General features: G+C 36.9%; 3 protein-coding genes across 4 annotated transcripts; 2 read left to right on the top strand and 1 right to left on the bottom strand.

Annotated features, from left to right (window-relative positions):
- The first annotated feature begins 380 nt into the window (after positions 1-380).
- tmem150c (transmembrane protein 150C) lies at positions 381-6,540 on the top strand. Its single transcript, XM_060896686.1, has 8 exons — positions 381-680; positions 2,617-2,710; positions 2,898-2,951; positions 3,053-3,085; positions 3,171-3,238; positions 4,333-4,460; positions 4,640-4,817; positions 5,270-6,540. The coding sequence occupies exons 2-8, from the start codon at positions 2,637-2,639 to the stop codon at positions 5,476-5,478; spliced, it is 744 nt and encodes a 247-aa protein (XP_060752669.1). The 5' UTR covers positions 381-680; positions 2,617-2,636; the 3' UTR covers positions 5,479-6,540.
- A 558-nt stretch (positions 6,541-7,098) lies between these two features.
- enoph1 (enolase-phosphatase 1) lies at positions 7,099-12,960 on the bottom strand. The gene is made up of 7 exons (XM_060896684.1): positions 12,923-12,960; positions 12,700-12,815; positions 12,511-12,612; positions 10,237-10,439; positions 9,889-10,021; positions 9,670-9,793; positions 7,099-7,638 (listed from the first exon to the last, which is right to left on the bottom strand). The coding sequence occupies exons 2-7, from the start codon at positions 12,781-12,783 to the stop codon at positions 7,499-7,501; spliced, it is 786 nt and encodes a 261-aa protein (XP_060752667.1). The 5' UTR covers positions 12,784-12,815; positions 12,923-12,960; the 3' UTR covers positions 7,099-7,498.
- A 1,006-nt stretch (positions 12,961-13,966) lies between these two features.
- Positions 13,967-17,841, top strand: hnrnpdl (heterogeneous nuclear ribonucleoprotein D-like). 2 transcript variants are annotated; one of them, XM_060895558.1, is made up of 8 exons: positions 13,967-14,172; positions 14,929-15,097; positions 15,233-15,394; positions 15,507-15,638; positions 15,739-15,838; positions 15,951-16,115; positions 16,204-16,303; positions 17,552-17,841. In XM_060895558.1, the coding sequence occupies exons 1-7, from the start codon at positions 14,081-14,083 to the stop codon at positions 16,272-16,274; spliced, it is 891 nt and encodes a 296-aa protein (XP_060751541.1). In that variant the 5' UTR covers positions 13,967-14,080; the 3' UTR covers positions 16,275-16,303; positions 17,552-17,841. The 2 variants fall into 2 exon arrangements, with proteins under 2 accessions (XP_060751541.1, XP_060751542.1); XM_060895559.1 differs by having other exon boundaries at positions 16,711-17,841.
- The last annotated feature ends 15 nt before the right edge of the window (positions 17,842-17,856 follow it).

Raw genomic sequence — 17,856 nt, 5'->3', positions numbered from 1 at the left:
GACAGACAGAGAGAGACAGAGAGACAGAAAGAGAGAGACAGACAGAAAGAGAGAGAGAGTGAGAGAGACAGACAGAAGAGAGAGAGGGACAGAGAGAGTGAGACAGACAGACAGACAGAAAAAGAGAGAGACAGGCAGACAGACAGAAAGAGCGCGAGACAGAGAGAGACAGAGAGAGTGAGCGTGAGAGAGACAGAAAAAGAGAGACGGCAGACAGAAAGAGAAATAGTTAGAGAGACAGAGACAGACAGAAAGAGCGAGAGTGAGAGAGAACGAGACAGACAGACAGACAGAAAGAGAGAGAGAGACAGACAGGCAGACAGAAAGCGAGAGAGAAAGAGTTAGAGAGAGAGAGCGAGACAGACAGACAGAAAGCGAGAGAGAAAGAGAGCGAGACAGACAGACAGACAGAGAGAGAGAGACAGACAGGCAGACCTGTCAGAGAGCAGACGAGAGAATGGATTGTACAAAACATCCGCCTCTCTGTCTGTAGGTGTTTTTACGCACTCTAACAATCTTCCTGTAAACTGCCCCGGTTTGTATGTTCTGTAATGTAAAAGCCAGCGTGATACATTCACACATACTGCCTCCATCCAGCCGGACCACGAGACAGGAGCCGGTCGTCATCAAATGAAGAGAAGACGAGGATTACATCCGAACAAAAGTGCACTTATCACAAGGTACACTTTTCAGCATAACACTCCAGGAAGAAGCCTCTGAATATACAAGACGCAGCGCACTTCTGTAGTTTAGCCTCCATTTTATGAGCCGTGTGGCAGACAGACAGAGACTTGCATTCAGTATAGTATTAAGCATAATTCATTATGTCTGGCTTTGTACAATACTTATTACCGCTGCTTTACAGTTTTTGTTTTATTGTAGCCTCAGTATAAGAGCTAAATCTATCTTATCACGACGTGTTATTAAGAAGCAAGCTGTTTTTGTTTTATTCTGTTTTATTACTGTTATTTGTCCTGAGTCATTGGACATGAGTTGAGGAACTGCAGTGTCTGGACCAGAAACATGTTATCCAGCTCCAAATTAGACATCACAGATTAACTGGAAAAATAGCTCGAAAAATAGATAACTAGGAAGAGATATTACACACCCCTTAACTAGGGACCATATCTGTGCAGGAAAAACATTTACCTTATATTACCTTGATCCTTTCATGAAATGTATTTATCCTTTAGGCTTAAACATTTGGCAGCCTATGAACTCCTGTTTTTGTAATTAATTGGTAAGTCATTATTTAAGAGACCATTTTTTAAGATATATTATTCATTTAGCTTCAGTGACCACTAAAGGATGGGACACCAATCCATCACAAGTCACTATACACACACACACACACACACACACACACACACACACACACACAAGCATGCAGTTCACATGTGGGCAAATTAAGAGCTGGCTATTCACCTACTAACATGTTTTTTAAAGGTGAGAGGAAACTCTTATGGACTCAGGGAGAACTCATCGAGACAGAAAGAGTTTTATTTTAGAGATTCAAGAACATCGCTAGAGTTCAAATGAAACAAATAAGTAGCTAAATAAACTGTACAAATACAAAACAGATATTGGTGATAGAAGGACCGGTGATATTAATATTGTGCATATTACTGTAAATAGACAAGTTTGCATGGCGAATTGCATTGCATTGCATTGTGGCTCACCAATTAAACACGTACCAGACAACGAACTAGATATAAATCAAGGAAATCATCTTGAAAAACCTGTTTAGCACCAATTCTGCAATGACACTGCAAATAGATAAGTAGTTAATTACTGCTGGTTACTGGATAATTCATTTACAGTCGCAAGAAAAAGTATGTACTGTAAAACCCTTGGAATAAACTGGTTTTCTGAAGTAATTTGCCATTAAACATGACCTGAACCTCATCTAATTCACAACAATAGACAAAAACAATGTGCTTAAGACAACAACACACAAACAATTTGAATTTTTTATGACTTTTTTTGAACACACAGATTAAACATTCACAGTGGAGGAAAAAGTATGTGAACCCTTGGAGTTAATAGCGGGTCGAAACTCCTTTGGCAGCAAGGACTTCACGCAAATTTTTGACCAAAAGATTTACAAAACCGCTTTATCTCAGACACATTTGTAGGATGTCTTGTGTGAACAGCTGTCTTGAGGTCATTCCACAGCATCTCTATGGTGCAAGGAGACAGCACAGACTGGTTTCAGAAAAACAAAATACGCCTTTTTGGAATGGTAAGAGCCTCACTTAACCCCATCATTACGGCTGGATTTATATAGCAACGCTGTAGTCTGGTGGGATTACCTTTCCTGAATTTGTCTTTACAAGCTTTCTAATTTGTGCTGTGGTTAAAAAAAAGCAAACGTTTCCGAAAGAAAGTCACCAATGCAACCACATCACTGCAACAATACTGTAGCTTCATAACAAATGCATTAACAATGACTCACCATCCTCCCAATTTGTTTTCTCGTATCATACTGGTCCTACTCTAAACGAAAGACGGCTTTGGCTCTTCAAGGCTCAACATATGCATTAAGAATGTTCAAGGGGTTTTTATTCAACCACAGTTTTATCTAAGTTGTAGTTTTATTGAACTATTTTCTTTCAGGTCGAGCTTGATTAAGAGCCATGAGGAAGTGTAGCCCTTGGACATTTCTTCCTGTTATGTTTTCATTCTTCACAGCAGCAGGCTTGTGGGTTGTGTGAGTATTAAAACCAGTATGTTCTCTGTCTGTAGTGTTACATACAATGCACTGCCATTCGATTTAAGGATACTGAAGTTGATTGTGTATGATTACCGACTGCTTGTCTGTGTTAATGGACTGAAAAGACCTGACTAAAGATTTGAGAGAATGATGAAGGTAAATCTTTCTTATATATTGAAAACAGCTATTTTATAGCAGTGGAGGATGACAAAATCATACCACTAAGCTCTGAATATAAGTAAGTTTAATGTTCTTTTGTATCTGGAATCAAAATATCTTAGTCATATTACAGATATATACATCTGCAAATAAATTTCAAATAAATTTGTTTTTCCACAGGAAATCAGTTTCAAAGTCTCCTCCATATATAAGGTATAACTGAATGGTATTCTCACAAGAATAGGTTTTTATCTGCTTCTTATTGGAATCTTGCTTTACTACCTTTCATATCTTTTAGCATTGCAGGCGATGCTCCACCAGCCAGCTGTGTTTTTAGCCAAGTCACAAACATGGCAGCCTTTGTGGGTAAGAGTAATGTTTTTTTGTTTGTTTTTTATATTATAATTTATATTGAATGAACACCGGATAAGCAGTAGAAAATGAATGAATGAATTGAATGAACACTAGCATCTTGTTAAAAAATACATAAATACTATGAATAAGTGCTATGAATATGTTTATACTAGTTGAATATTATTCCCTCACCTACTAGATAAATAAGGATCTAATCGCTGATTTCTGGCAAATTTTATTTTATTAAATAGGAAAATATATTAGAAACACCATCTACTATATATCAAAAAGTATGTGAATGCCTGAAAATGACACACATATGTGGGCCTTATTGCCTCGAATGTTTTTATATGCTGTAGCTTTAACATTTTCATTCAGTGGAAATAAAGGGTCCAAACCTGTTAGATCATTATTCCTCAGTGCACAAAGTGAGGTCCATAAATACATGGTTTGCCATGTTTTGATGAGGAAGAACTGGGGTTGCCCGAGCCATGATCTCCAGTCCACTGAACACCTTTAAAATAACCTGTAACCTTCACTGTGTACTACGCCTTCTCACCCGAGATCAGTTCCCGACCTCAATAAGTGGTCAAATGGGCATAGTTCAATGCAGCCACTGTTTAAATTCAAGTGCAAAACCTTCTTAGAATAGTAGAGAAGGCTATAACAGAAATGGTGTGGACTAAACGTGTGGTAATGCCTGTGGTTTTGGAATGGGCAAATATGGGTGTGATGGATGTGTCCACATTCTTTTGGCCATACAGTGTACATATAGAATTTTTTTTTACATATTTAATTTGTGTTAATAATGAAGCATGTATGCTAAATAAACTAGAACAATTTCAATTTGAGCAACTAATATTTGAATGTAGGTACTCACACCTTTGCCTTCCCACCATCATCTTCCAACTTCTACAGAGAATTGTGGGCTGTTGCAAGGTTCAGCAGGGTTATACCAGTTCACTGAAAATCCTGTAAAAACGTAAATGCATGCTGCATTTCTTAGTATTTAGAATATATTTCATGAGAGAGCAGTCTTCTGAAGCTGAGAAGTTGCTTTCCTCAACTGTTAGCTTAGTTTTAATATAACCATTTTATATTGCCAGGCTTCATCCTCGGGGTCCTCAGATACTTGCAATTGAAGCCACGGGTACACAAACCCTGGCTCAACATCATCAGTTTGGTAGCTCTGTCATTGGCCTGCTTTGGTATGACCTTAGTTGGGAATTTCCAGGTATGGTATGGGTTATCGGTCTTATCAGTTTTATCTTGGTGACTATTTTGTCTGTGTCTATATGTTCATATTATTTAAATCAAGTTAAATATTTATGCATATAATGCAGTGGCTTTATTACCGTGTAGTATTAATATATTTAAATAAGTGATCAATTTTCTTCTCTGTTTGTTATCTAGTTGTCAAATGATGAGGAGCTCCATAATATTGGCACATCCATGACATTTGGCCTGGGCACATTGTTTTGTTGGGTCCAGTCATTCATGACTCTGAAGGTCAACTTGAGGAACGAAGGGAGACGTGCTGGCATACCCCGCTTCCTGTTGTCTGGAGCAATCACTTTATGCATGCTGCTTTGTATCCTTCAGTCAAGTAAAATCTGAGTATTTAAAAATTAATCTTTGAATCAAGTTGTCGATCCATTTTTTATAACAGCTGTGCAAGTCATAGGTTTATATTAATGCGCTTATTCTAGTACTATTTTTAACCATGTGTGAGTCATTAGGAGATGTTACGCAGTGTGTTAGTTAGCTGCAAATTTTTATTCTATGAACTTCACAATAAAGTTAAAAGAAAGGCTTGTAAGGGAAGACTCTCTTCAAAGAATTAATAAAATAGTCCTTGTCATTCCAATATTTTTGCTGGGACTGTAAGTAGTAAAAAAGCATGTCTGTTTAATTTAAGTTCAAATATTAGTTATTAGCAAATTGCTGTACTAAAACTAACTACTAAAACAGTTTGGGATGTGCTGTTATACTGATAACAGTTTAGATCACTTTACCCATGTTATGATCTTGACACTTTATCAGACTTTGCTTTAATGGCCCAGCGTCTGCACATGCATGCTGCCCGGGCACAGTGGGCACTGGTCATGTTCCTCTTGGCATTCCTGGGCACGTTTGCTATCGAGTTCCGTCATTATCACTTCGAGATCGTGTGCAGTGATGATCAGGAGCCTCCAATGAGCCTGTCAGAGAGCTTCTCTGAGGCTTCAGAGTACCAATCAGACCAGCTATAAGACTCTTCCGGTTCTGTTTCTATAGCAGAATTACTACAACTTCCATTATTTATTAGTTTCAATAATAATGCATGTCTGTTGAATGTAATCTCTCTGGAGTAATCTGTGAAGGAATATGTTTCTTTCTCACAGGTAGACTACAAAAAAAAAGATTATGAGAAGCACAAAGAGCAGTTGTGCTGCAAGTGTTTTACATGGAAAATCCGTGTATAGATATTGTAGGTACATATTAGGCTACGTTCACACTGCAGGTAAAAGTGGCCCAAATCTGATTTTTTTTGGGGTCAAGTGACCAGGTCAGACTTCTTCAGGAGTAGTGTGAACACTCAAATCTAGCCCAGATCTGATTTTTTCAAATCAGATTCAGACCACTTCCATATGTGGTCCTGAATCAGACCCAAATCTGATTTTTTTTTTTAATGTGGCCGCAGTGTGAACAACCAAGGCGGATTTGATGCGACTTTTACGTCAATCTACATCGACCTTCGTCACAATTATGCGCCAGCGAGTACGCACACAAACGTGACTACGCCTACAGAATGGATCAAATAATCAAAAGTTGCCCTCGACATCCGAAAATTTTCAAAACACTGCGTGTCTGTGCTGCCATTACATAAACATTTAGAAAGAAAAGCGAAAATGCTTACTTCCTCCATAACCTCGCCTACTTTAGCGCAACGGCGTGCTGCGTGTGACGTCATTGTTATTGTTCGTTTGCGCATGCGGGTCAGTTCGAAACAGCAAACAGTTCACACTGTTATCTGATATAGGCCACATTTTAAAAGGTAATGTGAACAGCCAAACAAAAAAATCAGATCTGAGCAAAATATCCGAATTGAGCATTAAGACTTGCAGTGTGAACGTGGCCTTATTAGACATGTGACTAGACAACATTTGTATTACTTGGAAAGGACATTAGATCAACTACAAGAGAATAAGTCTAAATGTAAAAGTAGGTCCATGTCTGAAAATGGGTTTTAAGTATGCAGTTTTAAATAACAATAGTTGTTTTCACATTTTATAATCAACTTATCAACAAAATAAACAAAGTAATAATTGAAAGTGTGGCACATCTTTGACATTAATCCTTAAAACAGTATGTTTTTTAATCATACTGTAATGATATTCTACCAGAGCTTGACATTGATGTTTTCTTCAAAGGTGTTGAAATTGCAGCTCTCATACATTAGAAATAAACAATTGAATCTATTGACAGTTACTGTTGACCTTTAGTTTGTTTAGTTTATACAGAACCTTAACTGCTGAACTACCAGTACTTCAGCTATTGTAGTAATATTAAAAACACTGGCAAAGCACTGTTATCATTTTTGTAGACTGGTCATATCAGTATCTTTGAAAATGAGATGCATTCATGAGATTTTACTAATTGCTTCAATTTTCTGTAGTGATGCATGTAATTTTGAAAACACATACTTGGCAATATAGCAAGTTTCCAGTTTGAGTTTAGAAATCCTATTTTTTAAGGGTTGTTTCTTTATAAATTGTCTACTATCTATAGTTCTTATATGAAACCATTGAGGTATACATAAATGTTGCATTTCCAAGTCACACAAGCGCACTTTGCAATGACAGATTTACATAAAGATATTTGAAATAACATTTAAGAGTTAATGCACGTTTACTAGATGGAGGAAGAGGTACAATTACAGTGGAAATGAATGAATAATTAATAACTTAATTTACACTTGCACATCAATACCGTTTCATAGCATTGTAAACATTCAAACTGAACAACAATATTTTAAACCAACTCCATTGTGTTTTGTTTAAAAATAAAATTAAAAAAACAAAACAAAAAAAACAAACAAACAAACAAAAAAAAAAAACATATGCAAGCACCTGGAGTTTAATTAGGTACAATTACAATGCACTTGGCACTTGCTGCATCACATCCCCTCCCCAGCCCCACAAGTAACAAGCTACAAATTTGTGATCCAGTGTCAGCCTACATTTACTAAAGTCCACTTGAGGAATGCTGACACTGTTCTGTCCTTATCTGTTAAGCGTTTTTGCTGAGTTCCAGCTGGCTAAATGTTGTGATGGTTCTATAATGGTTCCTCTCCTCTTCAGTCAACTCCATGTTACCTGGTCGTACAACCAGGGCCACATTCAGCCCAGCATCCTCTGCTGCTTTTGCTTCTGCAAGGTGAGAAGACGGAGTGTTGACTTAATCTTCTCACATAAGTGCTCAACGTAATAGCTGCTACGTTCAGGCTCTCATATGTAGGGTTGGGAACAGAGAACCGGTTCTTATTCAGAACCGGTTCAGTTTTTTCAAGTTTCGGTTCCAAACACGGTTCCGATGCGATGACGGGCAAAGCGCTTTGAGTGGTCACTTTAAATAGCCATTTCTTACCTCATGTATATTCATTGTTTACACTGTTTATAGTCACGCAACCAAATTAACGCAGCTTATCACATAAATCAGTCACTCATTCTGCTGTGCTGAGGTACGCTTTGTGTTAAACATGTCTAAAAAAAATATATAAAGTGTGGATTCATTTCCAAAGCTACAACAATGAAGCAAATCTACCCCCTCTGAGAGGGTTTTCTCCACAGCTGGAGATACAATAAGCCAGGAAAGGTCTCGTCTTCTCCCAGAGAAAGCAGACGTTAATTTTTCTTCAGAAAAATTTATAAATGTTTTGCTAAGTTGTAATTCTGGATGTTAAATTTGATGTTGGATTTATTTAAATTTAAATTGATATGAATTGAAATGCTCTGTTTAAAATATTTAAAGAGTGATTAATAAACACAAATGGAATTGTTTCAGTATTGTGCATTATTTTTCACATTTCTTTTATTATGGAATCGGAATCAGAACCGGGAATCGTAAGGGAGAACTGGAACCGGAATCGGAACCGGAAAATTTCTTTTGATACCCAACCCTACTCATATGATACAGTACATTACGCAGAGCTAAAGTACTCTGAAAGTATTGGAATGGTAGGGCCAATTCTGGTATGACCATGAGCTGACCAACTCGAATTTCAGGATTCATTTCCTGATATTTACAACTAGTTCTAAGCAACTTAGACTATGGCATACGTTGTTTGGACACACTCACTTTTCAATCGATCAAAAGATTAGATTGACTGTTTAAACAGTTACTAGTTCTGAATATCTACTCTTGTTTTGAGCTCTGGGTTTCACCTGTGAACACTACATTTGTTGTTAAAAAGGATTAACCAACAGAAAGCTGTTTATGGGAAACCAGAGAGCTGTCTACAGGAGAAAAGCAAGCCCTTCTGAGCCGAGACAAACTAAAGCATCTTGGTGGAAAAAAAAAAGAAAAAGAAACCACTGATTTATTAAAAACCAGGCATAGATCACAAAAACAACAACCTCCAAAGGGCAGGGGTGAAGGCATCACAAGCAACGGTTGAAAAAGACTTTGAGGGCAGAAATAAAGAGGCCGAACTACAAGATGCATCTATCGTCTTTCGATCTTAAGCCCAAATGTCTACTGCGTATAGCAAAAACAGAATGTTGGCCTTGTCGTTCCAATACTTTCAGAGCGGACTGTATATTAATTATGTATTATCTATGTATGCATCATGCTCTATATTGTTGGCTAAAAGGACAACTCCCAATATATACATATGCAACAGAAACATTTTCATTTAGGAAATATTGCAATACTGTGTGTTAATATTGGGCTATTTTAAAGCTAATCCTGATTCAGAAGTCATTAATCTAAAGTTCTACAGACCATCCTATTTAAATTTCCACTTTACATTTTTTAGGTTATTGTTTTTTCAGAAGAGTGCCGTACTGGTCAAAATAATCTGAACACCTTTTTATTACAAACATGAAACTGGAGCACAAAAAATGATCTGAACTCTAGCTGGTAAGTGGGATACCATCATTAGTACTTAAAAAAAAAAGCTTGGTAAATTGAATGTGCATAATAAGAAGTTAAAATGGCCATCCAATGAGTGAGTAACTTAACTGCCTTTATAATAATTTGGTCTTTGTTTCCACGTGAATGACTTGGCTCATGTTAAGCTGTTGTAAACTGTATGACTGGCCAAAGATTTGGTTACTATCAGAGAGTCTTAACTTCTGAATGACATTCATTATCATTTTTAAATGCACTCTGGATGTGGGGTTTATCCAAACTTATTAGGAAATGAGAAGAAAGCAGCCTTCTGAGTATTTTGCACCCACCTCGTGTGACATCTGTTAAGAACATAATTTCTTCTGGGGAGCAGCCGATCCTCTGTGCAATCTTTTCATAGCTTTTACTCTCCACTTTAGCACCAATGTTGGTGTCAAAGTGACCAGCAAATAGCTGCACGAGACATTTAGAAAGATGTTAATATACAAAAACCTACCATAAAAAGTTATCACCACATATTATATGAAAGCAGCCAAAATTTAACTTACATCTAATAGGTCTCCTTCAACTGAAAAGCCAAAGAGTAGCTTCTGGGCTTCTATGCTTCCAGAAGAATAAATGTAGACTTTTATACCATATTGCCTCCATCTTCTTATAGCAGGAACCACATCCTGATAAACTCTGTGTCAGAACACAAACACATATGTCCAGAAGAGGTAACTGTACCCGCTTATATGTTATATGCATGCAAAAATATGTTCTTAGGTAATTAAAATAATATAAAATTATAATATTACTTTAATAGTAATAGTAAATAAAACAATACTTTTTATTGGTTCACCTCATTCATTTATGTAAAAGGTGCTTCAAAGAATTTAAAGCTTCTCCATACTTACTCGCCTTTAATCTTCCCTGAAGCATAAGCTGATCTCCACATGTGGCCTTGCAGCTGCTTGAGAGCGGTGGTCTTTCTGTCTGCGGCCATCTGCCACAGAACGCTATCCACCACCTCCCGGATTGCCTTCTCTTCATCCGTATGGACCGTCTGGTCTACGGCGTGAACCGCGCATGCTCTATTCTGCTTTAAGTCTTCCTCGGTCTGAAAAAAAAATCATGTTCCAATAAAATATGGCTGAATCAGGTGACAAACTGCAACATTACAGCCTACTATTATTGCTTCCTAATACTAACTTGAAGCTATAGTCCATGCATTTCTTAATGGGAGAGAACATGATTACTGAGAACGGGGACAATAAAATACTCAAACAATAACATTAAAAAAATCAATCTGATGTTCCTGAGCTGCTCAGAGTCATTCTCATAATCCTGTAGTAGTAATTTACAGTCAGCTATGTGAGGTCAGAATTGTCTGGAAATTTGTGAGTTATTAAGCATTATCAAATGATCATGCTAATGTTAAGCACAATAAGAAATCCAGCTAAACTGTGACAAACTAGAGTCAGCAACCAATCAGGGAAGGGAATAAGAGAGATACAAAGTGAGATTGCAAATTAATCAATATGTTGAAAAAAAGGATTCTGGAGTAGAAGATTTTTAGATTTTGAACTTACTAAACTTGTAAGGCATTTATTTTATTTGTTATTGGAGCAAAACTAGTGAGAAATTTTCATCTGCTTTATACTTTTTGTGGAATTTGTATAATTTTAACCAGTTTCCAAACTGTTTTAGCTAAATTACATTTTTAAATGTATTTTTGAAACTCAACCTTGGTTATATCCCCGTATGTCTGTGTGTATGTACTTTATGTATGTATATATTAATCTTTAATCTGTGTCTTTTAACCTCAAGATTAGAAAACTGGATTCTACTCTTTAGTGTAGCTTTGAGATGCCTGCAGCTTTGGAAAAAAAAAGCTTTAACATGATGTCATGATCGGAGCTAACCAGCTGACCTTTTCTAAAAGATACCCCGGGGTTCAAAGTAGAAGTTTTTGGTCTTTTACCTAAAGATTTTAACTCTGGGAGAAAAAAGATAGAGAGAACCATCTCTTCTACAAAGGGAGAAAATCCAACATCCTAAGCTGTAAAAATGTTCTCTTCAATATTTAAGCTATTAAAGAAAAACATTACAAACAACATGCAAACTCTAAGATCTAAGAGTTGCCTACGCAGCAACAGATACGTGCTGGATACATCCATGTGGGTGCACATGTTATGTTTGGCTATGCACCTTTACCTCAAAGAACAACAGCTGGCCAGATTTATTATTTGGCTGTTGGATCATGTTCAGTTACTCTGCCATGCCAGTGTGTGTGTGGTGTTGGTATGTGTGTTAAGATGGTTTATCACTGTACCATCACAGTGGCCTTATGAGATTATTACGTCACACTTTACAAGATGATACCAATCAGATGAATTATATATTGCACTCTGTGATAATGCTCTCCATATCGGCTTATACAATAAAGATCACATAATGATAGAGTGGATTTTCAGACAAGTGTTCACTCACACTCTGAGCTTCCGATCAATAATTTCTGATCCTGTCAGAACTTTATTGTTTCCCGTCTTTGGCCGCAACGGCACAAAACCAGCCTCGGATGACCATGCGGATGTGCTAGCCTAGTGGTTAAGGTGTTGGACTACCAATGGGAAGGTTGTGAGTTCGATTCCTATGTCCACCAAGCTGCCACTGCTGGGCCCCTGTGCAAGGCCCTTAACCCTCAACTGCTCAGTTGTATAAAAAAAAAAAAAAAAAAAAAAGATAAAAATGTTGCTCTGGATAAGGGTGTCTGCTGAATGCTGTAAATGTACAATGTACATTTCGTCCCGTGTATATGTTTTCTTGTGTATTTTGAATGCGCAATTTATTATTTATCCTTTATTCTGTAATCCTACATAAATGTCTGCTTGCTGGATGGTTATTTTTGGTTTGTGAACAGGTTTTAAAACACAACTTGAACGTAAGGGTGGTTAAAATGTCTGTATGAACTCAGCATGCACTATGTCAATATCATGTCAGAGCAAACACCACCAACTAAATCCAAACTACAGTTTCATTGATTGACAAGAACAACCTAATGTGCTGCATTGAGTAATCCCACCTTAATTAAACATGGTGGGTTTATCTGCTACTAGGACCAATAAAATGAATGTAGAACTATTCAGTAGAGAAGCATGTGAATGTAAATCAACGCTGCAGTACATGACCTGTTTCTTTAGGAGCTGTACATCCTGCTTGCACTCATCCTCCTCCCAGTGCGCACCCAGATACTCTTCCAAGTGATCTTTTATATATGAAAATAAAATATCCTGCATGGAAAATAAACGTTAGTCAAAACATATCCGTGCGGTTATATTATACTGCTGTTGATCAAAAGGACACCCAAACCTTCTTACCTTTACAAACGTTATAGGAGTCGTGGTTCCTTCAATGTCCAGCAGAAAGACGCTAACGTTCTCAGGAACTGTAATCGTTGCCATTTTTCTTTTTTAAACGGACGACAGTCTCGTCACTGCAGTTTACAGTAAAGAAAATAAGTATATTAAACCTGGGGTTAAAGAAAACAGATCACTGCATGACAGACAAGCAAAAACGGTTGATAATGAATAACACACTAACCAGCTAGCTATGTGCTAACACATGGCTCAGTCAACGGGTTGCCAGGTCACTACAACTACAATCCCCTTTATTATTATTATTGTTATTATTATTAATAATAACAATAATAATAAATATATTCTCATTCATTTAAATGATTATATTATAAATGATACAATAATTACCTTATAGTATTAATTGCAACCAGCATTGACATATCAATGTAATTTATTGAAAACAAATTTTGAGCAATAGTAATAATATCAGTAGATAAGTTTACACACCACCCAAAAGATATGTAAACATAAGGTCAAAGGATCTTAATTTGAATGACATTCATTTAGAAACCTATTACATTTAACTTAATAATCAATTGTTTTTAGCTTGAAGTATATTTTAAACCATCTCTAATGTTTTTCAGTAAACACTTCATTAGGTCACCTGCTGTATACCTGCTGTTTCTAGTTACATTTAATTCGATATTTTTTAATACTAACATAACGTGTATTTACATGTCTTCCTTTGCATATACATACTGCTCAATTCTACAAAGATGGATTTTAAGCCTTACTATAGAAAATCTGGCAACTCTGAGCTAAGGCGGCCTTCAAGGGCGCAACTGGTTTAGGATCCAGATCCAACGATTTAAATATCATTCACGCGAACTACTTCCGGGAAGAAATAGTTTGAAGATCAGTTAATTTCTGTTTCCGCAACGGTCACCGCATGTACATGCTAGATGTGAAGTTGTTTGGCACTTTAAGGCTTCCGTAAAACGTCAGATAGTCACTTGTGTATAAGAATCTTAATTAAAGCCAACCACGTGAAATAAATAAATCTAATATATATGTAAGAAGTATAGTTAATCAACAATATGTGTGTAATTTAATAACAGTGCTATTTGAATGATTGATTAAAGAATTTAAATGATACTAATACATAGAGAAATACGTATGTGTGTTTGCGTTTGATTGTGTGTGTTTGTCGCTCCTCCTTTTCTCTGGACGCCCCTCCCATTTCTACTGACGCCCCGCCCCTTTCTCCCGCCTTCTGTGATTGCGTCATTGCGTCACTGTCCGCCATTTTATCAAACGGGTCAGGGTGTTTGTGTTTGCCGTTGTCTTTTTTTTTAAACACTCACTGATCCACACAGGTTTCTGTACCGGATCTTAGTTCAAAATGCAGGCAGAACTCGAGCAGACCGACTTCAGCACAGATGAGTGTCCAGAGGGATCCAAAATAAACGCAAGCAAAAATCAGCAGGATGATGGGTGAGTGGCGCCTCTAGGCCCGGGCACAGGCCCAAGAGCGCTCCGGTGTAGCTTAGCATCGCTAAGCCGAGCTCTTAACGTTTTGTTGTGTTCAGCTTATTTTAGCTGGTGTGGGATTTTAAAATTGTAATATTGATCACATCGTGTTTAACTGAGAAGTGCATTTCTACTAGTGCACAGCTGAATATGCGTAAATAAATTCTCTGCAGTTGTTTTTTTGTGCAGCTAAGCTAATGGTTACAGAAAATTAAAACGTGGCGTGCGTGTTAACGCGCTAGCTGGATGGAGTACAACACGTTTTCATTAGCTTACTAACGGTTTTATGTCTTTGGTGTTCACATTCCGTCTGTTGACCAAGTTACTCGTGTGCTTTTACGTCGGTGATGTTAATGTGGATAAACTTTACGATTTTCGTCAAGCTCTGCTTCATGGCATCCTCCATTAATTCAGCATGCATAATAAACCCCTGATGGAGCTGGGGGCTTAGGTCGAACTTTCAGAATCAGTGTGTAATTAAAATATATATATATATATATATATATATATATATATATATATATATATACACACTTATTACAATTTGTGTATATATAAATATCTTTATTCTATTTATTTATCTATATTTTTTTTATTTTTTTTATCTATTTTTTTTTGTATTTTATATATGTATTTATTTACATATAATAAATCATTTATAATTATTTTTGCAAATCAACTAAGACAATAATGGATGAGCTTTTTTTTATTATTTTATAGGAAAATGTTTATCGGTGGGCTGAGCTGGGACACCAGCAAGCAAGACCTTAAAGACTACCTGTCTAAATTCGGAGAGGTCTTGGATTGCACCATCAAAACAGACCCGATGACTGGCAGATCCAGAGGTTTTGGGTTTGTGCTGTTCAAAGATGCTGACAGTGTCGACAGAGTGAGTGCAGTTATTTAAAAGACGGTCTGATATTTATTACTGTTTGTTTTTACATCACTGAAAATTTCAGATTAAATGCACTTTTTTTTTATTACTTTAGGAAAAAATGTGTTAATCACATGACTTGGTTTTCAGGTTCTAGAGCTGAAGGAGCACAAACTCGATGGTAAACTGATTGATCCAAAGCGAGCCAAAGCTATGAAGGGGAAGGAGCCTCCCAAAAAAGTCTTTGTTGGAGGTCTTCGTCCAGAAACATCAGAGGAGCAAATTCGGGAATATTTTGGATCCTTTGGGGATGTAAGTCATATGATTTATTTTGTGATCAATGTCACATGCATTGTTACGTGCGGAACTTTACCAGACATGTATTGTTCTTACAAATACTAACCATTACCCCATCTCGATTTAGATTGAAAATATTGAACTTCCCGTGGATAGCAACACAAATGAGAGGCGAGGGTTCTGTTTTGTAACATATGTGGATGAAGAACCTGTTAAGAAGCTTTTGGAGAATAGATACCACAATGTGGGAGCAGGAAAGGTACGTTTAGTACAGGTTGTTTTTTTTTTTGTTTTGTTTTGACAAAAAAAATTGGCATCCGGCATGTTTTTAACCTTTTCCCCATTGTTTCTTGATGTAGTGTGAAATAAAAGTTGCCCAGCCTAAAGAGGTCTACAGACAGCAACAGAACAGAAGTGACCGGGGGGGAAGAGGAGGATTCAGAGGTCGTGGAAGAGGAGGTATTTATATGTTTGGTTAAAAAATAAAACCAATAAATGTGGTTCTGTTTTTCCTATTCGATTTCCTTTGCAAATGCACAATTTTGTTGTCTCATTCTAACTCTTTGTGAAGGACCAAGTCAGGGGTACAACCAGGGCTATGGCGGCTACTACGGACAGAACTATGGAGGCTATGGCAATGGCTACAGCCAGGGCTATAATGATTACTCTGGGTATGACTATTCTGGCTACAACTATCAAAATTATGGATATGGACAAGGCTATGATGATTACAATGGTAAGTCAACTTATATCCATGTTTAAAATACTGACAATTTTAGCAAGTTTCATTCTAATGTTTTTCTTTGATATTTTATTTAAAAAAGGTCAACAGAGCAACTATGGGAAGGTTCCACGGGAAGGTGGAAATCATCAGAACAACTACCAGCCATATTGATGGAATGACTTGACCTACCAGAATTTATGGTAAGATTAAAAATTCAAGCCTTTCATTTGGCATTATCTACAAACTTTAAAGATCAATAGACAATGCTGACTATCCTAAAACAGATTGGTATGCATTTTCATGCACCACATTTTGCTTGAAAGTTTAAGGATATGTCTATAGATCTTTAATTGCTAATGCTTGTATACTGGTGTCTTTTTTAAAAGTAAATAAATGAAAAAATCTCTCCAGAAAAATGTAAGCGTTTTTCTGCAGATTTTCCCGCTTTTCTCCCTGCTTTTTAACAGGTGATCATATGGAAATAACATAAACTTGATAGCAATTCTAACAGGTAAAGTACTGCTAAAGGGTACAGAGTAAGGGCAGCTCTCCTGATTTTCCGTTCTTTTCCTAATTCTGATTATTATACCTTGTTTGTACCTGCCAGCGGGGACTTCATTGCAGGCCGTGTGTCACCTGACCACGAAATTCTCTGGGCGTCGCACATAGCGGGCAGAGAGCACGGCATGCACGAGAAAACGCTGTCCTGTGGTATGGTCTCTTCAAATTTCCTGTACCAGCGTTAAAGAGCAAACGTTAAGCAGGAGATCTCTCGTTTTCCCTTAAGTTTTCAAGGTTTTGTTTAACAGTGTAAAATGAATTTTTTACAGGTATTTAACAGTGAACACTAAAGTGATTGTTAACCCTGCTGTTTGTATTCTCCTTTTTAATTTAGTGTTCTTGTATTTCAGTTCTGGAGCTTCAGTGTAATTTTTTTGTTTGTTTTTGCAAATCTTTTTGGTTTGGTTATGTTTTGTCTAAAATGGTTCCCACCCCATAAATTGCATAAAACTCATAATGCTTGCTTTTTTTTTTTTAGAGTCCATAGAGAACTTCAAATGGTACACATCAGACCTTTTCCTTAAGACCTAGATGATAAAGATCATATGTAAATCTCTTACTGAACCCATAAAAAGTTAACAGGCAAGCCTTCAAGGTGTCATTTGCTGTTACCTTAAATTTACAATGACCTTAAATTTGAAGACACACATGGTATACTCCTTTTTGGTGAGATTGACCACCAGCTCAGTGGAGCTAAAGGTTTCACTGGCTATAGACATGTTTTTAGTAACATTTAAGTACATATGATCTTTAGTCTTTAATGGTGATTTTAATAGCTTAAAGTCAACAGCTCACGAAGTTAAACTGAATCATGGAGGTGGTCTTTTTCAGTGAGATTCTTGCCTTGTCAAAATGGCTAATTTCTCATCTCGTCTCTCTTTTTTTAGGTGGGCCGACTGAGCGTTCGTACCCTGGAGGCAGCTCAAGGATACCCTGTTCTTCTTAATCAAAGAGCATCTTGATTTTAAAATACTTTTGTTTCATTGTCCTCTGGTGAAGACATTCACAGCAGGACCTTGTAAATATTGTTTCCAAGTTTCTTATCCTGTGCTTTGTTGAAGTAGTTCCTGAAAGTTTTGTGCTGATGTGTACTTAGATTCTGATTTGGAAAGTGTCCTTTTTGTCTTAATTTTTTCAGTTTTGGATAAATGGAAATTAAAATTGGGGTACAAAAACATGTGGGTTTTGTGTG

Source organism: Tachysurus vachellii, chromosome 20, assembly GCF_030014155.1.
Source record: "Tachysurus vachellii isolate PV-2020 chromosome 20, HZAU_Pvac_v1, whole genome shotgun sequence".
Classification (NCBI taxonomy): domain Eukaryota; kingdom Metazoa; phylum Chordata; class Actinopteri; order Siluriformes; family Bagridae; genus Tachysurus; species Tachysurus vachellii.
Note: the sequence above shows the minus strand (reverse complement) of the source record. Positions and strands in the feature narration are given on the sequence as shown.

What these genes read in the sequence shown, in the direction of transcription:
- tmem150c (XM_060896686.1), top strand. Translation starts at nt 2,637, where the DNA reads ATGAGGAAGTGTAGCCCTTGGACATTTCTTCCTGTTATGTTTTCATTC. An exon ending in GCAGCAGGCTTGTGGGTTGT is followed by an intron (nt 2,711 to 2,897) that starts GTGAGTATTAAA and finishes TATTGAAAACAG; the next exon opens with CTATTTTATAGCAGTGGAGG. An exon ending in AAGTCTCCTCCATATATAAG is followed by an intron (nt 3,086 to 3,170) that starts GTATAACTGAAT and finishes CATATCTTTTAG; the next exon opens with CATTGCAGGCGATGCTCCAC.
- hnrnpdl (XM_060895558.1), top strand. Translation starts at nt 14,081, where the DNA reads ATGCAGGCAGAACTCGAGCAGACCGACTTCAGCACAGATGAGTGTCCA. An exon ending in ATTTTGGATCCTTTGGGGAT is followed by an intron (nt 15,395 to 15,506) that starts GTAAGTCATATG and finishes ATCTCGATTTAG; the next exon opens with ATTGAAAATATTGAACTTCC. An exon ending in AGGCTATGATGATTACAATG is followed by an intron (nt 16,116 to 16,203) that starts GTAAGTCAACTT and finishes TATTTAAAAAAG; the next exon opens with GTCAACAGAGCAACTATGGG.
- enoph1 (XM_060896684.1), bottom strand. Translation starts at nt 12,783, where the DNA reads ATGGCAACGATTACAGTTCCTGAGAACGTTAGCGTCTTTCTGCTGGAC. An exon ending in TTGAAGGAGACCTATTAGAT is followed by an intron (nt 9,794 to 9,888) that starts GTAAGTTAAATT and finishes TGTCTCGTGCAG; the next exon opens with CTATTTGCTGGTCACTTTGA. An exon ending in CTTAACAGATGTCACACGAG is followed by an intron (nt 7,639 to 9,669) that starts GTGGGTGCAAAA and finishes CTCACCTTGCAG; the next exon opens with AAGCAAAAGCAGCAGAGGAT.